General features: G+C 40.0%; 1 protein-coding gene across 1 annotated transcript; it reads left to right on the top strand.

Moving 5' to 3' along the window:
- Positions 1 to 3,250: 3,250 nt before the first annotated feature.
- On the top strand, positions 3,251 to 21,288 carry hint2 (histidine triad nucleotide binding protein 2). The gene is made up of 5 exons (XM_076269743.1): positions 3,251 to 3,392; positions 17,281 to 17,418; positions 20,655 to 20,759; positions 20,853 to 20,925; positions 21,064 to 21,288. The coding sequence occupies exons 1-5, from the start codon at positions 3,327 to 3,329 to the stop codon at positions 21,153 to 21,155; spliced, it is 474 nt and encodes a 157-aa protein (XP_076125858.1). The 5' UTR covers positions 3,251 to 3,326; the 3' UTR covers positions 21,156 to 21,288.
- Positions 21,289 to 25,441: the final 4,153 nt, after the last annotated feature.

The raw sequence follows: 25,441 nt of genomic DNA, 5'->3' as shown, positions 1-25,441 counted from the left end.
TGCATTGCATTCTCCACATTTTTAGCTAAACTTTCATGTACCACATCAGCATTTTTGTTCAGTTAATCTTTTGTAAATTGCTTTACAATTACCGTCGGGCCTATAGGCCTATTGCCTGGCTTGCCTCAGCTTCGGTCACGTCCTTTTACAATTTTATCATTGTAATAAAAAACGCAATTTGCCACATAATTTCAGCATGCTCCAGGCCTACTAATTAATGCCTATTGTACTTTATTTTTTGCAAAAAGAAAGAAATCCTTGATAAAATAGCAAGTCATTCACATTATAGGCTACTTTACACATATGTCAGGTTGACTGACAAGCCTGTTCTGAAGACTCCCATTCATTTTGACTGCACGAGTGCGTCTTTTTCAGACAGACATCGCAATTCATTTTATAGCAGGCCATCGGACAAATATGACGCCTCGATATTAAAGAAACTCTGACTCCATTCATTCTGAAAGTCCACCGCACAACAGTGCAACGTGCATGTTCACATTTTTAGTAACAACCGCCAAACTTGCTTGCTTGCCTTACACATCTAAGTTTTCCGACCATTTTTCTTGCCTTCTTTTTCCGCTGTGGATGTTAGTGAGTTTGTAGAAGTTTTAGCTCTTACGTTCTGAACATCTCGCACTGCCATCGCCCAATGTCATTTCTGAGTCATATCACTCTCTGTCTCTCTTTTAAATGCCTATTCCCTGAATGGTAGGCTACAATTATGTGTTTTATATATAGGCTAATATCTAAACAAAATAACCCAGGCAGTCTCATCTAGGATATAACACAGGTTGAAGTCAACGTCAAGTTGGTTCTATTTAGGGAGGTGAATGTGTGTAAACATCTGTAGATGACTCAGAAATGACATCGGAAGACAAGGAGTGAATAGAAGAGGCAAGCCGAAGTCTGCTGACAAGGGCCCGACGGTAATTGTAAAGTAATTTACAAAAGATTCACTGAACAAAAATGCTGATGTGGTACATGAAAATTTAGCTAAAAATGTGGAGAATGCGATGCAATCAAGCATTTTGGACGATATATTGTCACAAGCTGGCAGTATAGGCAACAGGCCGATGTGCGTTTTATTTGGAGACTATTTTGCGCGACAGAGACAGAGTTTGCTGCTGATATTCTGGGGATAGGCCTAGCCAATGTACGACTTCAGCCTTTTAATATATTTGCTGCATTAGATCAGTCTTTCTAGAACAGGCAAGGGCTTTAGCCTCACGTCAGCAGCGCTGCATCACCCATATAGCCTACATTAAAACAACCAACGGATGGTGGGCGGGTGCAGTTTTGAAAATTGGTCAACAAACTTTGGTGCTGATGGATGGCTGATGGATGATAAGTTTTGCTATGCAGTTATGGTTGAAATAATAGCCCATCAGCGCATCTCTAGTGTGTGTGCCTCTCTCTCGCTCAGAGGGGAGGGAGAGGCTGAGGGTCGATCCACCATGGATTCTAAACTCTGTGGTGGATAGGATCTACAATTAGGTGTTAATAATATTACCACGCTAGGTCAAAGTACTCCCAAGTGCTATTGCGCCACACATTGTAGTTCTCCTGTTTATTCGCTGGGAAAATCGCCACGTTTCATGTTGTGTGACGTACACATTTTTATCAACTACTCGTGCAACTGTATTTAAGTAGGGAAAAAATGGAGGTGTTTGATTACTGCTATGTTCCTCTCTCTACGGCCACGGCAGAGCCCGCTAGCATAGCAACATGCTAACACATTCGCGCCGCGCGACAGAGCGTTTGAGTTCACCTACCGGCGCGGGAGAGGTATGACTCAACTCGTGAAAGTTAAGGTAAGAACATATATTACTACTGATTTTGGGTGGCGTGTTCCTTTAATATCGCCTTCTCCAGTGACTTAAGTATATTCAAATGAAGTTGCAACGATGATGGCGGCCATCACTGGTTACGTTAAACCATTTGAAACAAGTAGGACTGTAAATGATGGTGACTATGGCTAATGTCACTTCGGATCAAGAGCCCTTTTACTTAACCTATCAACTGGCTAATGCTAGCATGATTTAGCATGCTATGAGCTAATATACTTAGCATCTACGAAAGAACAGCACATATCTTTTTTCACAAATAATCTGTCACAACTAACAACGATGTCTCTTACAAACAACTACACAATGTATGACTATCAATATGTATTTAATCAGACTGTGATAAGATATAGCCTAATGATAATAACAGCAACACTTATTTAGGTTAGATTATGTGTCGAAATCAGGTGTAGTTAAAATAAGTGAGCGATGACGTGGTAGTGTCTGCAGCCTAGACGGTAAAACATAATGGACAAAGCGTCGTGTCTGCAGCCAGCCAGCTGTCAATCATAGGTGTAAACACGCCCTTTTTAGATTTGTTAATATAACATTTAAAAAAATAATTTCAGCGAGAAAAGAAAAATTGTGTGTATTGAAGCATCTTGAAAACTATTTTTTCGAATAAAAAGTTGTTGATACAAAAATAGTTTTAGGTGAGAAAAGTGACACGGAAAGTTGGCTACTTGGCCATTGAAATACATGGGGATGGGCGGAGTTACACATTGTACTGCAGCCAGCCACCAGGGGGCTCTGGACTAACGCTCGCATCACTCTTAAAGCAACACCAAAGAACTTTTCCTCTGTCGCACGCACTATTTGTTTATCCAGCACCAGCTTTGCAAATAACAATGTCCACAGACAATGTAGAATATGTTGCATGATTTTATGAAAGTATGATGTATTGCGACATCAGATGCAAGTCAAATTTGTAGTTTCTCATGTCTCATTCCATCAAACTACAGATCCGCTACCCGATCCGGCAAACTTACATAGTGCGGTTATAGCCGATAGAGGGCCGCGAAGCGAATGTGAAAGTGCTGTTCACCCTATTACGAGTTGATGAACCACTGAAACAATTTTGGAAACATTATTTTAAGGTACAAAAAACTCTTTGGTGTTGCTTTAACAGACGGCACACTGTCCATATATATAGTCTATGCTCCAGACAAAGAGAAAAGCTAAAAGCCTTCTCTTTAGACACCTTATTAGGTGAGCCTAGATCAGGAAACATAACTAGTGCTGATAGGCCTAACATTTATCAAAGAAACAAAATTATCAAATAGGATTTAATTTGTTGTTTTGTGTTGTTTTCCTTTTTGTTTATTTTTTCCTTGAAATGACATCCAATTGATTGCACCTCAGTCCAGTAGATGGCGGTAATACACTTGCCTGTAAAACTGACATAAAACCTGACAGAAGAAGAAGCTGAAGAGATAAGTTGAACTTCAACGTTGCCTACATTTGGACTGATCCGTTTTGAAGATGTTACGAGGCATTGGATTTCTAACAGTGAATTCAATACGGTCTAACTGCGCACTTTCTACCCAGGTAGGCTATGTGCAGATATGGGTTAACATTTTTAAATGGGGCTGTTCATATGATATTAGCATTCATTTACGTCGATTGGTAGAGGTTACCTGAGGGGTATTCTTTCACACACAAACATACGGGTATGTGTGGGCGTTTGAGGGCGTTTTGGGAGGTAACTAACTAGCCTGGCCGTTTGCCATCCCCTTGGTACGCTTCGCTTCCACAAGGAGTCGTGGAGGAAGATGAAAATCGAGCGGAAGTACGTAGGAAGGCAAGGCCAGGCTAGGAGGTAACAGCAAAGATCCCGGACAGACAGGCTACAGTCTGCCTGACGTGACTCGCGGAAGATATCGCGGAATTTTGTTTGCAATAAACACAGCAGAACTTTCATTCTTACTCATTAAAATGAGCATGATGACTGACGAAATAAATTCTTATGATGTAGTTTAATTAAACCACTGTTGTCACACAGTTAACAGGCCTGCATTGTAGCACATAAATTCAATATAAAGTGTTTCCCCTATATGTGTGTCTATCTATTTGGCCAACAGCAGAAAATAACAGAATATCCAAACGTTTTCAGTAGGCTATCCTACCATGCAGAAATCACATATAAGAAGATCCCTTCGATTTCTGTTCATTTTTGCATAATTATTCCCACATAAGGAAGCGGCATCCCAGATAGCACATTCATTTTGGCCCTAAACTGGCTTGGCATTTTGGCAGAGTTTTGGAGGGATGTATGGCCTAAATTAGGCAAGCCAGAATCAAAACAAAAGAAGGCCAAAACTCACCCAAAACCAATTGTGGCATTCCAAAATATGGCCATAACCATCCCAAAGAGAGCCCAAAATCCAGCCAAAAAGTAGCCAAAACTGACCCAAAGCAAGACCATAAGTATGCCAAATGATGGAATCTACATTGAAACTTTATTTAATTTTGCATTTTGGAATATGTCTACATTATTTTTATACATTAATTGCTATGTCCTAGTGCAGGGGTTCCCAAACTTTTCCACAACAAGGCCCCCATAATACAACTAGGTTCTGGCCAAGGACCCCCTTTATGTGTTATTAAACCTATCGACAATACTACGGCAAATGTAAAAATACATTAACCTAATCCTACAGTAATAATTATTTTAGCCAAAAGCATTTTGCGATGGAGCATACAGTGTGTAAAAATTGCATTTGGGGCTTCCTGCTATATGACAAATTATTATAATGCTATTTATAACAGCCTCCCCTCATAGTAATAGGTATATTTTAATTTTTTCAAATGTATTTTATTTATTGCTTTTATTTTTCCTTCCAACTTGCTGAGGCCCCCCTGGCACCCCCTCGCGGCCCCCCAGGGGGCCCCGCCCCCCACTTTGAAAACCACTGTCCTAGTGCACTAGGCTCATACTGTATTAGCCTATATGTCAATAGATATTTTTACAACAAAAAAACAAAAACAAAGATTAAATGCATTTCATTGTGTTTTGTATTTATTAAGTCATATCAGCATACTTATTACTGTAAACGGGTCAACTGTTGGCAGAGCAAACAGAATTTCTTCTCACAGCATCTGAAATGGACAACATACACACAAAGACAAAAGAAACACAATTACTAAATCTACTCTTTAAATAGCCTTGGAAATTGTTTAGTGAAGTTTAATTCAGATGCAGTCATTGAGTGTAGGGTAAAAATGAGGCTGTATTAGGCCTACAGTGATTGAAACTTACCCATTACAATTGCCTTAAAGCAGTGGTCCCCAAACTACGGCCCGCGGGCCGGATACGGCCCGCCACCTCATTTTAGGTGGCCCCCCAAAACATGTCCGTGGTATATAGGATCCGGCCCGCACGGGAGTACGACATCGTCAAACTATAACCTCCGTAATTTCCCCCATTCATTCTCAATGGCGGGTCTTAACAGTACACATGTAATACTCTTTTTGTCCACTGGTGGTTGTTTTGGCGCTGTTTCGCGTTTGCCATCGAAAACGGAATGAAATGTATAGTAGGCCTACCTGCAAACAATGTAAGAGGCCTCTGCTGACTGCATCAGTGCTCAAAGTATTCTAAAAATGTATCAATTAATTGTTATTATCACACGGCTCTTCAGAGTGCTGCAGAAAGTTCCATTCACATGAATGGGCCTTTCCTACGTTCAGGCCTATGTTAAATCTATATAAATCGGCAAAGTATATAAATCACCGCTGTCAATGGCAACGGGTTGATTAACGTCTTTCATATCCCTCCGCAAGAATTCTGTTCGCTTATTGCAATGGAATTTCATTGAAAGGGAAAGTAAGCTAGTAAGACGTTGCCACGCAACACCTGAAACTGTCAAGTTCTATCTATGTGGCGAACTATTTATTTTGTCAGCGGAAGACACGAAACGGTAGCAAAATAATTTTTAAAGATGAATTGTGTTAGGTTTCTTTTCTCGTTTTGGCAAGTAGCCGTGTAATAAGCGGGATAATGTATTGTCCGCCATAGTGTTAATTTCGTCAGACGAGACGAGAGGAAATATGTTCGTCAACAACCTATTTTTTCATGACTGAGACGATGACGAGACGGCAGTTATGTCCTGAAACACTGACTAAGACTATCTTAAGATGCATTATTGTTGACGAAAAAAGACGAGACTAAAATGTTTTGCATGAAATAAAAACTAAGATAAAATCTCTCTTCATTTTCGTCTACAAAATGAGAAGACAGAATATCTAGCTGTTACGTTTTCAAAATATTCCGAATGAGTTCATACGCATTTCCTGTAGGCTAGTCTATGTGCTGTTGCTGCAACACGAAACTACATGGAACAAGAACACTGGAGATTTCTGCCAGAGTTAGCAAGCTAACTACCTAAGCTTTATGCCACAATGCTACATACCCAGAAGTTGAAGCTTCTCTCATACAAATTAACATCCCCCAGAATGTCCATACGAAAATGTTCATCATGTAATGTCAACTATTTAACTAGTTAGACTGATGATGCAAAGTTTGCTAGCAAGTAAGCTAATATGGAAAGTTAGCTAGCAAGTTAGCTATGGCTAAGATGGAGAGTCTGTTTGGGGAATGTGTTGTGTTTGGGCGCATATCGCCATCTAGCGAGGCGGAGTAAAACATTAATACTTTGGTCTACGACAGTGTTTCTCAAACTTTTTCAGTTTCAGGACCACTTAACTAACCCTAGTTTAAAAAAAAAAGATTAGACCTACTTCAACAGTAGCTTATAATTAGTCTACACAATAGGCCTACTCACTGAACCACCTTGCTTATTGTCTTTGCACTTTGCTTATTGTGTGGATTCATTCTGTATGATTTAAACTGGCATATCTTACATAGACAGTGTTGCAGAACTGTTTTTACGTACAAGTTGGTTCAATATTGCAAACAACTCATCTATATTATATTTTACCACGTCTGCTCGTGGACCACCAGTGATTCCCGGACCACACTTTGAGAAACACTGGTCTACGAATATGAAAGTGGTCCAGTTAAATCTTTTACTGTCTATGGTCAAATCCCAGCCGAGCTATAACTGTAGCTCGACTTACCTGTGCATGTAAACATACTGACTGACAAAAAATCAGAATGTGTAATTATAACAGACGAGTAGCCCTGTGGACTAGTGTTGTTACGATACCAAAATTATGACTTCGATACGATACCTGCCATAAATATCACGATGCTCGATACTAAAACGATACTACGGCGAAATCCTAAGATATCTGGAGAAGAAAGGACTCATACCTCCTCCAAGTGTATTGAGTCATTTGTGTTGAATTTGGTGCACTTTTGTAGTGTGTAGGTCAATTCTGGGTTCTAAACTTCCTACATAATTATTATTTTTTTATAGTCAGTAAAATAGTAGGCCTACTTTGTGTGATTATGTCCTTTATTGTTTGTTATAGTTCATTTACATTGTGTTGTGGCAATAAAGTAGCTTTAAATAGCCAAACTAGGCTAGATCAAGGTCAGTGTTAAAATTACTGCTTGCAAATCACTGAATGCTATGCAGAGGGGCCTAATCTTTAGGCCATCTGATGTACAGTATAGGCTACCCTAGGCCTTCCCGTGTTCATGGGATTTCTTTGACAGTTGCAAAGGGGAAAATGTGAGGATAGTCTTCTTTGTGCCCAGTGTACAAGTACGACGTTCCAACCACTCAGGTCTTCATCAGATAGGCCTACACCATTACCTGTTGCAATATATCTGTGTGCATTCCTACATTACGTCTATTTCTTTGATAACATGATTTGCTACCACGTACTGTAACAATAAGCCGCTATTATTATTAGGACTCAACACGCTTTGGTGGTGTTATGCTGTGGGCTTTAATTAGCGCATTTCGGGTAGCCTATCCTACAAGTGGGCAATAATTATTGAACAAATTGCAGTCTACATGCCATGACAAATATTACCAGTAGTAGGCTGCTACTGACCGAACATGAAATAGATCGTTTACAAGTTATGGTAATGTTATTCTGGCGTGAACATTGCGCTTTCATCACGTTAGCGCCCTATGATTACAGCTCGTTATGTCTCGTCAAAATGATTACAGCTCTGTCTCGTCAAAATTCATTGATGAAGGAAGGTTCGCTTTATCCCAGAGAACCATACTCGTTTCACTTAGGCTAGACTTAAACATAAGAGAAGAACTTGGCACTAACCATGTAGTCGTGTTTTCTATAGCATATTCGTTAACCTGTCGTTCTTTGAACTCTTTAAAAATGTTGGGATATATCTGCGAGGTGTTTAGCCAAGTTCCATGCGTAGCCTACTGCTTTTAAATGACTTTGTGTACCTGATGGCTTGCCTTCACGCGATGTATCCGAAATAGTTGCAGATTTCACTGCACCTTTTGTTTTATCCACAAGGCCTAGAACTGTCGGCAAAGAACTATGTTGACGTTGGCTGCGCACTCACTCACTCAGAGCTGCCTGCTTGACACGCCCACTTGCCTAGATGCGTGCAAGGAGCAGTGGGAGCAGCAGTTGACACAGACACAGAACGTTATTATTTTAATAAAGTATCGATTCTAAAAACGTCTGAAATCGTATCGTTTTTTTGCGTGAAGGCATCGCGATACCTTTTTAGTATCGATACACCGTGCAACACTACTGTGGACACACAATATTGTTGGAAAATTGAGATGTGTGAAACACTATTTGACTCAAATGGTAATCAGAAATAATTTGTTATAAAAAAAAAAGACTAAAATGTGTTGACTAAAACTGACTAAGACTAAGATACCTTTAGTTTTCTTTTGACTAAAACTAGACTAAAATGACTAGACTTTTAGTCGACTAAAACTTGACTAACAAAAATGATATTTGAATGACTAAATATGACAAAGACTAAAAAGAACATTTCGTCACAAGACTAAGACTAAGACTAAATTAAAAATAGGTGACAAAATTAACACTAGTCCGCCAGAAATTATCAGAAAATAAGTCCCTTCAGGTCGAAGCAAAACCCCTCCGCTGCGCGTCGGGGTTCTGTTCTCCCTGTCGGGACTTATTTTCTGATAATTACCGGCGGACAATACATTATCCCTTACATAACTAACTAACTTCTATTCAAGTCATAGCCTAATTCTGGAACTTTCTGGTATAATTATTTATATTTTTTATTCACTCGTTCAAATGTTCATACAGAGTTCACAAAGTTCTCATCAGGTGAGTGAAAGTTAGAATGGTGGTCATTTCAGATGTTTCTGCCACCACTTCATAAAACTCATAGTTTGAGAACTTTAAATTATTTGTAGGATATTGCTTGTTCACAACTTGAGCTGTGTATGCAAAGTTCAGAGTTCAAAATATACTTTTGGGACTCCCTGCTTATAGTTTTGAGAATGCTATTATTAGTATTATTTCATTTGAGCTACATTTTACACTGATATGGCATGATGGCAATATAAACACAGATAACAATGGTATTAAATTGCAATAGCCTATAGATTAAATGTAAGGATGTCACGATTTCGATTTTATATCGAAATCGATCGAAATTACATCTCAATCTCGAACTTCGAACTTAAAAGTAGAATCGACGATGCAGCCACACCCCCAATGTCATGTCCAGCATGTATGCCAAGATGCACAAACACACACGCAGGTGCTGAACTGCAGCGTCAACACTCCTCTAATTTTAGGCTGCAGCCAGTTACACATCAACCTACCGAAATCAAAGCCCCTCTTGCTACTTTGAAGTCACTGGTGTGGAAGTATTCGTTCATTCACGTCAATTAAAACTAACTTAGCCTACTGAACTTAGCAAGTGAAAAGATGATCTAGTTACAGTCCAAAGTTACTTTAAGGCTTAAAATGCACATTGATAAGTACATATTCCATGAACACTAACCTTGGGTCTCTTCGGAGTGTGCTGAAACAATCAAATTAACATTCTGTGTTGTTTCATTCCACTATGTTCACGTCTCTGTTTTAGCCTAATGTTAGTTCTGTTTACATTACAACCTCGCGGTTGGAAAGGATTCAAAATAAAAAGCGGTTTCAAAATAAAAGCCCCCCGAAACAGAAAAGGAAAAGGCCAAAAAGAGTAAATAACACATAAGGAATGCATTAATAGTAATATTTTAAAAAAAGATTGAAAATCGAATCGTGACTTTAAAATCGAAAATTACATCGAATCGAGGATTTAGAGAATCGTGACACCCCTAATTAAATGTAATGGAATATTCAATAACCGCACTATGTAAGTTTGCCAGATCGGGTAGCGGGTTTGTAGTTCGATGGAATGAGACAAAAGAAACTACAAATTTGACTTGCATGATGTCGCAATACATCATACTTTCATAAAATCATGCAACATATTCTACCTTGTCTATGGACATCGTTATTTGCAAAGCCATTGCTGGATAAACAAATAGCGTGCGTGCGACAGAGGAAAAGTTCTTTGGTGTTGCTTTAAGGTGCAGCTCCACTGAATGCCTTATGCACTGAAAACAGAAGAGAAGAAAGGGAAATAAGTGGATGTGTTCATTGATATAAGTATGTCTGTGTTTTAAAAAAGTTTGCCACCTGCAAAGCATTTAGGTTAACATGTTAACTAGCTACTAAGCAAAATGGCAAAATTTTAGGGCAAAATGAGGCTTTATTGTTAAAACTTACCCATTTATACCGCTTGCTGCAGATTTCTAGCATCTGAAATTGACAAAATACCGGTACACACAAAGATAGAATAAACACAATTACTAAATCTACTCTTTAAATAGCCTAGGAAATTGTTTAGTGAAGTTTAATTCAGATGCGGGACATTAAGTGTAGGGTAATGAGGCTGTATTAGGCCTACAGTGATTGAAACTTACCCAATTACTATTAAGGTGCAGCTCCACTGAATGCCTTATGCACTGAAAACAGAAGATAAAAAAGGGAAATAAGTGGATGTGTTCATTGATATAAGTCTGTCTGTGTTTTAAAAAAGTTTACCACCTGCAGAGCATTTAGGTTAACATGTTAACTAGCTACTTAGCTAGCTATATTAGGGCAAAACGAGGCTTTATTGCCATGATAAAAACGTACCCATTAGGGCTTGGACAACGCGTCGACGTAATCGATGATGTCGACGCAAAAAATACGTTGACGCAAAATATGCGCGTCGATTCGTCAAGCATTATAACGTGTGCTGCTTAATATTTTTATCAAAACCGGCCAGCACACATTGATGTTGTACTATTTAAATTAAAGATAAAATAAAATAATTTCATTGAGCTGCACTTTTTTTACTCACACAGCCTTTCCTCGCCCCCACCCGCTCTCTCTCGTAACGAGCCCGCTGCTCCTCCTCTGCATGTGCATTTAACAAGATATTCACGATTGTTGAAGGATTGTTGTTGCCACATAGAAGCACTGCATAGAACACAGTGGGCTAAATTGCTATTAAATCCGCTTAGCATCGTGATCATGCAGCGCAAATTTGTTCAAAACTGCTGCATTAAAGTTAAAGTAAACTCTGCTAAGGTCTTATCACAACATAGTTTAGTCTCCTCAATGTACTAAGTTAAGTTACAGTATGCAATCAAGCAGTATCTCAAAGCTAATGTTAGAATACTGTTTGGATGTCAAGTTTAGCATGCTTACTTACAGCTGCTTGTATTTCGTTACTCATGCAGGGGTCATTTTATTGACTCTGAATGTTTGCAAAATCCCGATGTAAATGGAAAGGTGTTTTCCAAGACTCAAAAGTGCTTGTCCCAAGGAAGTACGAACCGTTATTTGAACTAACTACGTTATGAATTGCATAAACACATCAGCAGCCTTGTAACTGTGTTAATGTTAATTGCAAGACGTCTTAAAGTGACAGGCACTCAATTAGACCTATACACTACTGAACTTTATTGAATGCTACCTCTGACTAAGAATGCATTACTTTGCACTTGTATAGTCTTTTATTTTGGAATCGTAAGAGCAATAAACATATATTGCAATGTTAAAGAATTCATGTTTAATTCATTCAGATATGTAAATAAACATGTATAAGTTGCTATTAGCCAATTAATGAGGAGATAATCGATAATCGAATCGAATCGAAATCGAATCGGACTGAAAAAATGAATCGTTAGATTAATCGATGCATCGAAAAAATAATCGCTAGATTAATCGTTTAAAAAAGAATCGTTTATCCCAGCCCTAGTACCCATTTATACTGCTTGCTGCAGCTCCACTGAATGTCTTATGCACTGAAAACAGAACAGAAAAAAGGGAAATAATTGGATGTGCAATATTGGATGTTCAGTGATTTAAGTTTGCCTGTGTTTCACAAGTTTGCCTTTAGATTAACAAGCTAACGTTAAATAGCTACTTAGCCAGTAGGCTACGTTACACCTACTGTAATAAAAAGACGTGTCGTCGATAAATAACGTTTGCATAGTGGGCTGTTACTATTCACCAAAACGAAGCTACAGTATAGTCTTATCTGTTATAGAGCTATGTACAAACACGACTATATTTGTATACAATTCAGACGTGTATTTGAAGGAAAATGTTCTTACCGTCTGTGATAGTGCTGGAGTTAGTGAAGTACTAGACGTCTCTTCTAGAGAAAATTCCCGGTCTTTGATCAGTCTTCTGGCAAACCACAAGGACGCCGAAACGCACCTGCATACTTCAGTAAACCGTCCCACTATTTGCCCATTCATCTGGTTAACCAAACATATGCCATAACTAGTTATCTACCGCTGGCGCCTTTTTATCTATTATGGTAAACAATCTTGCCACAGTTCAGCCGAAAGCATTTACTTTGCCGCTTCTATGCCAAAACAAACCCAAAAAAACCAAACGTATGCCAGACTTGGGATGAGACTCCCGTCAAAATCGTCATGAGGACATTCCTCCCAAATGGACCTATCACATCTTTGAACTGACGTCATGAGGGCGTGTTTCAGCTCGTGCAGCTCGTGGAAGGCAACTGCAAGATCTGTCTGCAGCCTAAGACTCCCGCGATATTTTAAGGTCATGTGACATGGTGTCACGGTGGTAAGTCCCTCCCCGGCTGACAGAAGTCGGACAGAATTTCTAACCAGTAAGCATTGCGTCCATCCCAGTATGCATCACATCAAGTCAGATCTGCACAGATCTGCCTCAAGTCGAACAAGCCTAACCTGTTGGAGGTGCAAACAAACGCTGCATTGACATTCACACAAACATACGGGTATTTGTGGGCGTTTACACGTTTTTGGGAGGTAACCGAGAATGTCTAATAAGGGGAGAACTGCCACTCTCGGAAAACTTCCGGTTTCTGAACTGGTTGCAGTTCCTCCTGTGGTTCCACGTGAGGGCGCTCGTCCACGAGTGCAGAATGCATGGAGGTCTATGGAGCTGTACCCCTCAAAATCCACTTTTCTCGGGTTATAATTTTTTTTCAAGTAATTTGAATATTGTATTCAAAAGGGGAGGTGAAGAAAATACACTTGGTTGAGTATTATATTTTTTAAAGTCACTTAATTGTTCTAAAAAGCCTTTCAAACGTGTCAATGACGCCATTCATTAGCACAATGCTAGCGTGTTATGGGCAACAACGACCCAACCTGTAAGAAATCAAAAGGACAAGTACTCGTTCATTTAACTTTTGACCTATAACCCATGTTGAAGTTATACAAACTACAATCAAATCTGAGATTTGTCAACGACAATCAGGTGAAAGAGACAAATTTAGCCGTCTAGCTCCATTGATTCCCATTCATTCTGCACTCATGGCGATCGCCCCCAGTGGAACTCTGGTGGAACTGCAACCAAAATTCGGTACAATGGGACTTAATACGGAGTGGCCAGGCTCTCCGTATACGGGCTCTGGAGGTAACCAGGTACGGCATGCTGTTGGAGGTGCAAACAAACGCTGCATTGCCATTGAGATCACATAGTAAGGAGCTGGCTCAAGGGTTATAAACGTATTTTCTCGTGTTTAGTTGTAAAATGAAGGCACCGTTTTTATATCCATATGCATGTTCACTTCTGGCTCCTTGGCTATCAATTTGGTAACAAGGGCTTTTTGACGTCTTACACTAAACATATCGAAGGTGTCAAATGTTGAGTTACTCCAGTCTAGATTTTTTGACATTAATCACTCCTATAATGACTCCTATTGCTATTGTCTATCCCATAGACTGTATATAACTATAGTTCTATATATACAGTCTATGGTCTATCCTAAGTAAAATGCCTGTTTTGAAGTTAACTGATGGTTACCAAAAATCCGATTGTTTGCACCTCCAAATGGGCGGTGATGTAGGCTACGTCTGTGACGCGAGTTTGTGTGAAAGAATTGAGATCACATAGCTGGGTTAAAAGTACTTTCCTGTGTTTAGTTGTATAATGAAGGCACAGTTTTTATAGCCATCCATGCGCCCAGATAGCAAAATCAGATTGGCAGGTAGTGGACCGCTGGTGGTACAGTATGTCGCCGATGGCGTGCCACTTGTGGACCACCATCTCTTTAAATTAAAAGGTGCTCTAAGCGGATCACTTCTGTTGACTTTCAAACAAAACAGAGAGCTAGTTTGCTACTTCCTCCCCCTCCCTCCCATGCTGCTCCTGTGCAATTGAAACTCTCCTAAACGCGCATCCCGTCTGTGATTTGCTGGAACAGTTTGTTATGTTTTTATGGGCTAGGTTTAGCCAGGGTGTTTTTGTTGCCGTTTTCATTGTTGCATTTTTTTTTTTTTTTACAGTATATTCAGGACACAGACAGCTAGCGGTTGGTTAGGCGATGTTTGCAGTAAGTGACATAAAGGGCTATATTTTGGGGCACCAGCGCATGGCGTACAGTTCGTTTTTCAGTCGCGCGAAGTTGAATTCGGTATTTTGCACCTTTATTTTTTAAGCATTGCGCCCAGGGGTGTGGCAATTAACAACCTAGGGCGGGCCCTGGCGCGTTGTCTAAAAATCGCTATCATACACCACCTAAACCTGGTCAGAGGTCAATGGCGAGTTGTTCATATGCTATTTTAAGAGCGCATGTCAACAGTCATATTGGCAGGTGCACGCACCATCCTTCTATCATTCATGAACGCACACCAGCGCACGTCCATGCAAAGCATTACAAATTGCACGATTACAATGTTAAACATAATTAGAATAAAGATATTACGAAATACTGTACATCTCATGATGAGTAGTTATTCACCATCATTTGCAAATTGGTAATGACGGTTAAAAGTGATTAGGGGAGAGGCGAGAGACACGTATGGAGCACAGCTGAAGACGCACTGTCACGAGATATAAGCAACTCCTCTGCAGGATAAATGTTGTTTTATTCAGTCATTTGAGCAACATTAGGGTAAGTGTTGCTTTTTCCAGCCTATGTTTTCGATGGTAACCCATTGTCAGTCAATAGTGAAAGTAACTGCATATAACTGTCTTGTCGTTGACTGACTTCCTTGGTGAAGTTAGTTTCACTTTGCCAATGAGTTCAAATAATAGACGAGTGCAAATGCGTGAAGGCTATGCTAAGTTTTAGTAAAGCATGGTTTAAGAATGACTATTCCATACGGTCTCGCAAGCAGCCTCCTTCAAATGCGCCGTTGAATGCCAAAATACCGATGCATTTATCTGACATATCGTGCGTTGCGCCGTTAAAGGGAATGACAGATGTCATTCTCATTGGTTTAAAATGATGTTACGCCCCAAACACACCCATATGACTGATTAAAAGACCTAGGAACACCTTGTTACGCCATGCGCTCCACTTTTGAGGACGAAAACCCTCCCAATGTGAACTGGACATCCTACTAAATTTGAATAGACTTTTGACGAGTGACGATGCACTTTAGAATGTCATGATAGGGCCCAATATGTTTTAGCCTAAAAATCGTGTGGCATCGCTTAGAGCACCTTTAACTTGTCATGAATATTAAGAAAAGTTAACAAAATGATATTGGAGTATAACTGAACAAATAAAAAAGATTTTTGACCAATAGTGGCAAAATATTGGGCAATTTGTCTGCAACCCGCCAGCGGTTCACCAGAGAACCGATGAGCAAAATGCTAGTGGACCGCCAGTTCTGCCCACAGCGGGCCGACAGTGGTTTTCCGGGCGCCGCCATCTTGAAATCTCGCGTATCACAGGAAGTTGATTGACGAGAAAGAGGAAACTACAGCTGATATGTGAATACTTGCAGTAATGTTGACGGAAGACGTGCTGTACACGTGAAGAAGGAGTGACCGGTACATGAGCATATAGCCTATGAACTGCAGCTTCAGCTGACATAACGGAGGATAAGACGAAGACAAGCGAAGACAGGATGGTACGTATCACATATCAGCTGTAGTTTCGCTCTTTCTCATCAATCAAATTCCTGTGACACGCGAGATTCCAAGATGGCAGCGCCCGGAAAACCACTGTCGGCCCACTGGGGGCAGAACTGACGGTCCGCTAGCATTTTGCTAATCGGTTCTGTGAAGGTACTGTCTGTATAAATCGTCTTGTAAATAAACTACCAGTGCTTTTTCAAAGTTCTCAATGTCTCGTTTTAAATGTCAGGGCCCTCAATGAAGTGTGGAGCTACTTTGAGCCTCGTAAATGGTGTAAATAGTGATTTATTTGCATGGCTAGCCCGATGCCTGATGCACCCCCATTGTAAGCCTGTTGGTAGCATCGGCTAACTAGCGCCGGATTTCTGAATGCAGGGGACAAGCCTGCATTCTAGCGCCAGATTTCGGAATGCAGGGGACAAGCCGAGATGAAATCTAATTGCAGATTCTTGGCCACCTCTTAACTGTTGCTAAAAATGTGGCACATAAAGAAGGACTACAGGAAGGGTATAGACTGGGTAAGGTTCATATACAAGCACATACTGTTAACAGTTGGCTCATATATTGTTATGTATGTATTGTATATTCTTTCATATTTAAGAAATAATAATATTTCTTATTTAAACATCTTTTTTCAAACCTATTTTTAACAGTGATAAATGATGGAAAGAATGGTGCACAGCCTGTGTGTACCATCTTCATATTCACGTGCTTGGAGGGAGACAAATGAATTGGCCTCCAGGCTGACCTGGTTCTTTTGATATCATGTGACCTGATGACAAATTCACCTGTATTATGGAAATTAAGTGTTCATGCCGAAGAAAGTATAAAGGACAGCTGTGTAACTTTCAAATATAAAAATCTTGATAATTTTTTCAAAGCCGTGTTTCAATTCAAACTATGTCCTTGAGAGTTAATGAATGTTTATCAAATCCTTACTTTATTAAACATATCTATTTTATTGTGTTTTCAAAACTCGAGTCCTGTTTTCACCTCAAAAACGAACCCTTCGTGAAACTGGATTATGGATTGCATCCTTAAGGTTCTTGTTAGGTTCTTGTTAATTACCTTCACTATCACATGTCTCTACCATTAGGCTACATAAGATGGTAGATGGATAACTTGCTGTTGCATTTTTTTCTAGAGAAGATTGTACAGCGGTGGAGATGAAGTGCGGTTGGCAGAGGATGCCCAGAAGAGAGTCAAAAGTCATGCTCCAACCATTTTCTCAAAAGTAATAGAGAGAAAAATTCCTGCTGATATCATATTTGAGGATGATGAGGTAAAACAGTCGTCAGTAATGACTAACGCTGTAACTTCAAAATAATAGTAATACTTCCCCCCCCCCCAATTTGTTGAAGATGATTACAGTGTAGTGTAAGATGTAATTTGGCTGCATTTGTTTGGGGTAATTGTGTGTCTGTCAGATACAGTTTTACTGCATTGTCTCATTGTCTAATATTTGTACCAGATGGGGCATTAATAGGACACATTGCTGTGTGCACCGGGGTAGAAATAGCATACATTGATATTTGTACCAGACGGGGTATTGCTGTGTGCACCGGGGTACGAATTAGGGGTGGGCGATATATATCGTCTGCGATAATATAGTGCTGGAGAAGCCTCTGGCTGTAGCAGAGCAAGTGTCACGTGATCACTAGTGGGTCACACAACGTTGTCACGGGAACGCCTAACGGCTCGTGTCCATTTTTGCGGCAAAGCCCACCGCGCCGCACATAGCCCATTGATTTCCTATGGAGGGCAGCAAGGCGTGGTTTACGCTTCCGCAATGCACCTTGGGAAGGCGGCGCGGCCATTCGAACAGAGGCGGCGCGTCAAGAAGTTGGGCTCGGCTGAACTTTATGCAAATGAGAGCGGTTAACGCGAGGCGGTTAGCCAATGAAAGTACATCTTCGGTAAACAAGTTTTGTCCTTTGCTCTAGTCTTCCGGTCTGGAACAATAGTCTGCCAGAAATATTTGTTCCACCTGATAATCGTGTAGGTTTTATGAAAATATATTAAGCTATATAGTGGCTTATGAAAATATATTAAGCTATATAGTGGCTTATAAGTTTAGAACAAGTTCGCTACTTCACCCTATCAAAAAGACCTTGTTGGCGACCTGAACCAAGACAGAATGTGCTTTGGAGGAACATGTCAGTGATATTTGTGAGTGTTTCAATAAAATATGTTAACAGTAGTAGGCTACCTCCACTTTAGTAGCCTACGTTAGCTGGCATTGTGTAATTACAAAAAATAAAACGTTACAGCATACACTTTAGCCCAGTGTTTCCCAAAGTCTGGGTCGCGACCCACGGGTGGGTCGCAGGAGATTTTATTTGGGTCGCCAGCACAATTTATGTTGTGTTATAGGCCTAACTGATACCATTTGTCATTTGATACCAGGAAAGCTAACAGTTTTCTATTAGGATGTAGATTGTTAACTACCACACTCACGGTTTTGTCATAAAAGCTCATGAAACTGGCGCATGAAACTGGGGGACGAACGCATCGCAGAGGGGATGCCAGCATGGATATCTAGGCTACCTCTCAAAATGAAACCGTTCTGTGGGGCACCTGCCATGTACCTCGCAGTTGCAAACTGCAAGGGACATGAATCCGCCTATTTGCACGAACATTAATAGATACCAGCTCCTCAACTTTACCGATTCAAATCTAGTGACCGCGCTGTCAACTAAAGCAGACATCCATAGACCGGACATAAGGCCATTCAATTTGCATACAGTTTCGATTGCAGATGCAATCTTTAAAGTTAATAGCAACCTCCTCACATTCTTATTTCTGATTTAAAATGCACACCAGTGCATTATAGTCTACAATTTAAATGGGCATTTTAAACACTATTCCTCTCGTTTTCTACCTCGTTAACTCCAAAGTAAAGGCGCATTCTTCCGGCTATTGCGCAAACGCCTCTTGTTCTGATATAACGACTATACAATATAATATAATACAACAATACAATATAACAACTTGAGTTATTTGCTGTTTACATTGGAATTGACGTCCACAGTGTTATGGACCCATTTGTCTGCAACGCAACGTAGCCTACAACATTTTTTTTAGAAATACAGGAACAGCTTACTATGCTGACGAATGACGACTGCACAACATGCGAAAATTTCCCCTACTCTCGGATGCGCATTAAAACGTATCTTTTCAGTAGTCATTTCCAACTTTTCACGCTGATGGTGCTCAAAATGCAACACAACCGTGTTCAAAGCAGGGATCCTATAGCAATGTATGGTTGGGGGAGGCATAGAAAAGTTGGAGAACCTGTGGCCTAAAGCAATATTGGTGGTTGCAGGGTAGATTTGAAGTGAAATGGGTCGCGATGGTCTGTCATTTTTAAAAAGTGGGTCGCCAGAAAAAAAGTTTGGGAAACACTGCTTTAGCCTATACACGCCCACAAGCGGAAATGGGAGAGAGGACTAGGCGCCTGCAAGCGTCTACGCGCCGCAATAATGGACACGAGCCGTAATGTTTATTTTGTGCTGCGAGAGTAGCCTACTTGGGATTTTATGCGGCTACTTCTGTTCAAGTAGCATTGATGAGACAGTCACATTTTTTCCTACACGGTATTATATGAAGAGAAAACATAAGCCTTTGAGTATTTTAATAGTCAGTTGTAAACAAAGAACTATTCTCATGCAACTCTTTTGTAAATGGACTGAAGTTCGCTCTAAATATCTACATTTACCGATTATGCTAACTGTTAGCATCTCTATGGGATTTCTCATATACATTAGCCATAAGCTAATGCATTAGTTTCTATTCTGTAATAGATAGAGATAGATAGATAGATAGATAGATAGATACTTTATTGATCCCCAGGGGAAATTCAAGTTGGAAATTCAACTTGGAATGCTAGCCTACATGATTGCTCTTAAACAAAACATCGAAGGAAATAACTGAGATGTACTCTGTTGGGCTGCTTAGTTTTACAGTGAATCCTATGTAAAGGATTGAAAGGAACTTCAGCTTCAGACTTTTTCTTTGGAAACTGTTAGGCCTATTCATCTTCTCTAATGTAGCTGGCTAGACCATGTCATCGCCACACACACAAATGGGGGCAGAATTGGAAATGTTACATAGAGTGACAATGCATTGGTTGATTTGGTTAAAAAGTCACAGGTTGGGTTATTGGTTATTATTGTAATGATGCTATTCATAAATAATGAGCTGTAAAGTAAACTCAGACTTTAACAAAAACAATTTAAAGGATATCGACTAATTATCGTTATCATCAAAATCACAAAAAATATCGAGATATTATTTTTTGTCCATATCGCCCACCCCTAGTACGAATAGCATTCACTTCTAATTGCACCAGGGTACGAATAGCATACACTGCTAATTGTGCCAGGGGTGCAAATAGCCTCACCCTTTTTTTTTCCAAAATATTTTTCTGCTTTTTATAAATGATGCCCCTGGTCTTTTGATACTGATGCAATCTATGACTACATGCTTATTTTCCTAAATGGATGCTTGTCTTGATAGTGTTTAGCATTCCGAGACATAAATCCACAGGCCCCTGTGCATTTCTTGGTTATCCCCAAAAAAATCATTTCGAGGATCAGCAAAGCTGAAGATGATGATGCACCAGTATGTATATTACTCTTTTTTATTAAAATAGTGCTCTCTGTTACCTGCTCTTATAATATTGAATATCCCTGTATCCACACAATCTAATTGCAGATTCTTGGCCACCTCTTAACTGTTGCTAAAAATGTGGCACATAAAGAAGGACTACAGGAAGGGTATAGACTGGGTAAGGTTCATATACAAGCACATATAGTGTTAACAGTTGGCTCATATATTGTTAATGTATGTATTGTATATTCTTTCATATTTAAGAAATAATAATATTTCTTATTTAAACATCTTTTTTCAAACCTATTTTTAACAGTGATAAATGATGGAAAGAATGGTGCACAGTCTGTGTACCATCTTCATATTCACGTGCTTGGAGGGAGACAAATGAATTGGCCTCCAGGCTGACCTGGTTCTTTTGATATCATGTGACCTGATGACAAATTCACCTGTATTATGGAAATGAAGTGTTCATGCCGAAGAAAGCATAAAGGACAGCTGTGTAACTTTCAAATATAAAAATCTTGATCATTTTTTCAAAGCCGTGTTTTGCATCATTCCAACTATGTCGTTGAGAGTTAATGAATGTTTATCAAATCCGTACTTGATCTATTTTATTGTGTTTTCAAAACTGCACTGTTTATTCGGAAGGTAAGTGTTCTTAGTCTTAGTGTGAATTAGCCTGAAAAATGGTCAAAGGTGGAAGTAAATAAGGCATATTTGGTCATTTTATGTTGATTAAGATTTCCATGTGCCTGCAATGCCAATCTGAATAAAAAACAAAATACAGATATCTCAGTGAATTAATATTAGTTCAAATAATATTAGCACATCATGATGATATTAAATATGTCTTTATCAAACGTGGCATACTTACTTAAGGGCCGGATAAACTGATTAGTTACTCATGGTGCATGGTGTCACGCACAGAAATGCAGTGTTTTCATATCTCCCAAGCAGTTTAAAGGATTGAGTTCATCAGGTCCCTTACCACAGGTGTATTAATAAAGCACCTCTGCATTCATAATCTAAGTGATTGATTCCACACCTCATTAAGTTACGTTTTTGAATGTGAAAACTCTTTACATTCTGCTCTGAAAAGCATTAGATGAGCAGAAATTTGAGCAAAGAACACGGTCTTGGGGGCATTTCTCCACATTGCTTTGACGAGCGCACCATCTAGTGGCCATGAAATACATCAACTGTTAGACCCGAAGTGGCTGAAACGAAGTGCAATAGCGTCATCTGGTGATCTTGAAATATTCATGGCTAGACGTAGGCTATTGTTTGTTTAGAAGCGCAAGAGCGAAGCTCCTGTAAATCCTTACCAATTATTAGTCTAATCCATCCACTTGATTGTATTTCTCTTTTTTACCTGCTCTCCTCGGAACCGCAATTCTAGTTTTCCAATTATTAGTCTAATCCATCCACTCGATTGTACTGTATGTTTCCCAAACTTTTTTTCTAGGGACTTTTTAAAAATGACAGACCATCGCGACCCATTTCACTTCAGATCTACCATGCAACCACCAATATTGTTTTAGGCCACAGGTTCTCAAACTTTTTTATGCCCCCCCTAACCATTCTACATTGCCATATCTAACCCCTTAGAAGCACATTCATTTAGGATTTTTTTGAAATCCCATAACTTCATATAACATATATCCTGTGCTGACATTGTAGCTATTATCTACATAAACAATAGAAGGCAAAACAGGCTCAACTACCTCGTACGTAACGTTGGATTCCCGTAAGAAGAATATTTAGCATGTCCGGTTGCAGTGGCGGATCGTGCGTTCAGTGGTTAGGCCTTCAATGATGACTATTTTTTGACAAAAATAATAATAGGGGGGCGTTACGGGGGAGATTTTTTTTTTTTACATTTTAGCGTTAAAATGTGTGCAATTTCCCAGCATTTCATGGTGGGGGGGGAGTTTTCTCTCTCTTACGCGAGTGTGTAGCACTAGAATCTTCGTTACACAAACAATTAATGCTCGATTGCTTATTGGTTAACAGATCATCCTCAGCAGCAAAGTAGGCTGCTAGGCTATTTATTTACCACCCATATTCACAAGTACATTATAAACTGCTGCCTGCTGCTGTCCAGTAAAGACGTGCAATTTAGTCCATGTCATGGACAAGTGAACACCAAGTGTACTCAAGTATGGGTTTGTGCAGACTAATTTATGTTCATGACTCGCACGCACATATAGCACTGCCACCGTTCTACAATGATGTGTCCAAACCATTTAGTAGTTTAATCTGACATCAGCAAATTTGCTTCAGACTGTGGCTCTCCTAGCCTGGCGGGCCATCCATTGAAATGTATAGTCTGAAATCGAATCATTCATCCAAGGGGCGGGCAGAGAATTGTCTTTCAAACTGCCTAGGCATGCAATAGGCCAGCGCTACGACCATATCCGTATCCGGTCGGCAAAACGGCAAATACATCCTTCTTCGAAAGGAATGACTTAATCAATCAAAAAACCCAGTGGAAACTAGATGGCAGAAGTGTGTAGGCCAATCCGCCCACCATTTTTTTCTACTTCGCTACCTACAGATGTTTTACCGGTATGATATTTCAAAACGCCATGTTATTTCCCATAGACAATCGACGTCCGGAAGTTGGATGGATGCGGAAGTTACGGATGCGGGACTTATTCTGGAGAGGTCTATGGTTTCTTAGGTACCGAAAACGCAGTGATTCCTTGTGAAGGCCTGATGCGGGACTTAACAAGAGAAGACGTGCGATTGGATAAAAATGTATCGCACCCCCTCACTATTTGTTCACACAATCTGCCAATCAAATCACATATGGGTACAGCGGTAGGATATCAGTAGTCAAGAACGATCGTGGAAGGAGAAGCAGAAGCAAATAATAAATGCTAAAGTACAATGTTATTATGACCGCCGCGCAGCGAAGCATTGGCAGCACTCTGAATGCACGCCAAGTTTCGTGGAATTCCGTTCATGGGGGGCCACACAATAAATTAATGTATGTTACTGTACACCAACTGGCCTGTAGGTGGCCGGAGACAGTTTTCTGTGAATATCTCGAGAACCGTAGGGCCTAGGAGGTCCACCTTTTTTTTGTATGTTGGTCTTAAGGGGGCATGTCAACCTATCCTATTACCACTTATTTCATGTATAGCGCCACCTAGTTAAAAATTAAAAAGCAAAACATTAGGTGTTTTTATCACAATATCTCTGGCTGACATGGTCAAAACTGCACAAAATTGAAAATGTAGGATCATTATGACACCCTCCGAATGCATGCCAAGTTTCGTGGACTTTCGTTCATGGGGGGCCTTACAATAAAATAATTTATGGGTACATTTAGTGACCGTACACCAACAAGGATTCCCGGGACACTGAAAGACCGGGGTACACGAAACTTGGTGGGCATGTAACCCCACATGGATAGCATGGAACCATTGCTTTTCGTTTTGATCTGTAGCCCCCCTGGACTGGACCCCCCGAAAGGAGGGTAGGGCAGACACAGTTTTCTGTGAATATCTTGAGAACCGTAAGGCCTAGGATGACCAATTTTTTGCGTGTGTTTGCCTCCAGGGGTCATGTAAACCCATTCCATATGCACACATGTGCATAAACAGATACACACGCACACACGTACATTCACAGTAATCCTACGTATGACACATACTCACACAGTAGACATATATACGCATGCATGCACATGCACACACACAGGCACATAAACAGGCAAACACACAAGCACATGCACATGCACATGCACATGCACACACACACATACACCCACCCACACACACATAAACATAAACATGTACACGCACACATGCACACAATTCAAGAATTTCTCAGAATTATGAACAGGCAAGATGGGGGTGGGGTTGTATAAAATGTATATTACATGTGAAATCTATGAACTAATCATGTTTTGGTACTTGTTGTCTAGCAGACACCAGTGAGAATTGAGTGTGCATAATGCAATTCAGTGAGACGGTTAGAATCATATATGCCTTTCAGCGTGACTTATTTTTGTGGAAAACGTGCTGGACTGGGCAGCGGTCATATTTTGTACCGCTCTGCTGTACATCTAGTTAAAGACACTATTATTTTTCATTCGTTTGAAAATAGTTATGGGCCTTGAAGGCCCTGACGGTCCGCCACTGTCCGGTTGTAGGGAAGCTAACTTTTGACGCAATTATGCCTGCGTCTTTCTGTCGCACAGTAGGGAGATATCCATATTGTTTGGATAAGAAGCTAAGTCCAGCCAAAGAGTATAGAATGCTTCTATACTCTTTGGTCCAGCCAGCACGGAAACTCATGAACAAAGCTATGTAGCCTACAATACCATTATATGTTAAGGTGAAGTATTACATAGAGGCAAGTAAACCTTATAAATACGGCACTAACGTTAATCATTTCAGAGGTTTTTGATGGATTGACAGTAGGTCGGAAAAGTGGAAAGAAGATTGGCTATAACTTTTTTGTGTTGTTTTACCATTGACTGTGTTTGAAGAGGATCATGTCTGGTCATTTCAACATGAACTTACGATGGGAAGCCAACTGAAAAAAACTTTCAATTTGTGTCGGTGCCCTCCCATTGAAAACAACCGAGTCTGTTCAGCCATTTCTTTTCTGTCTATGATGCAAATAGAGGTTTGAGAAAACCCCATTCTCTGGTAGACATTAGGCTTGTTCGAATTGAT

Source organism: Alosa pseudoharengus, unplaced genomic scaffold (assembly GCF_046254945.1).
Source record: "Alosa pseudoharengus isolate Yale_2024_CS ecotype anadromous, Long Island Sound unplaced genomic scaffold, YU_APseudo_1.1 YU_APseudo_1.1_scf_6, whole genome shotgun sequence".
NCBI classification, from domain to species: domain Eukaryota; kingdom Metazoa; phylum Chordata; class Actinopteri; order Clupeiformes; family Clupeidae; genus Alosa; species Alosa pseudoharengus.
The sequence above is the reverse complement of the archived record's forward strand: the minus strand, read 5'-3'. Positions and strand labels throughout refer to the sequence as shown.

Bases quoted from the DNA above. Each gene is read 5' to 3' on its own strand.
- hint2 (XM_076269743.1), top strand. From the start codon at position 3,327: ATGTTACGAGGCATTGGATTTCTAACAGTGAATTCAATACGGTCTAAC. The intron at 17,419-20,654 runs GTAAAACAGTCG...TTGTCTTGATAG, and splicing joins TCATATTTGAGGATGATGAG to TGTTTAGCATTCCGAGACAT. The intron at 20,926-21,063 runs GTAAGGTTCATA...TATTTTTAACAG, and splicing joins ACAGGAAGGGTATAGACTGG to TGATAAATGATGGAAAGAAT.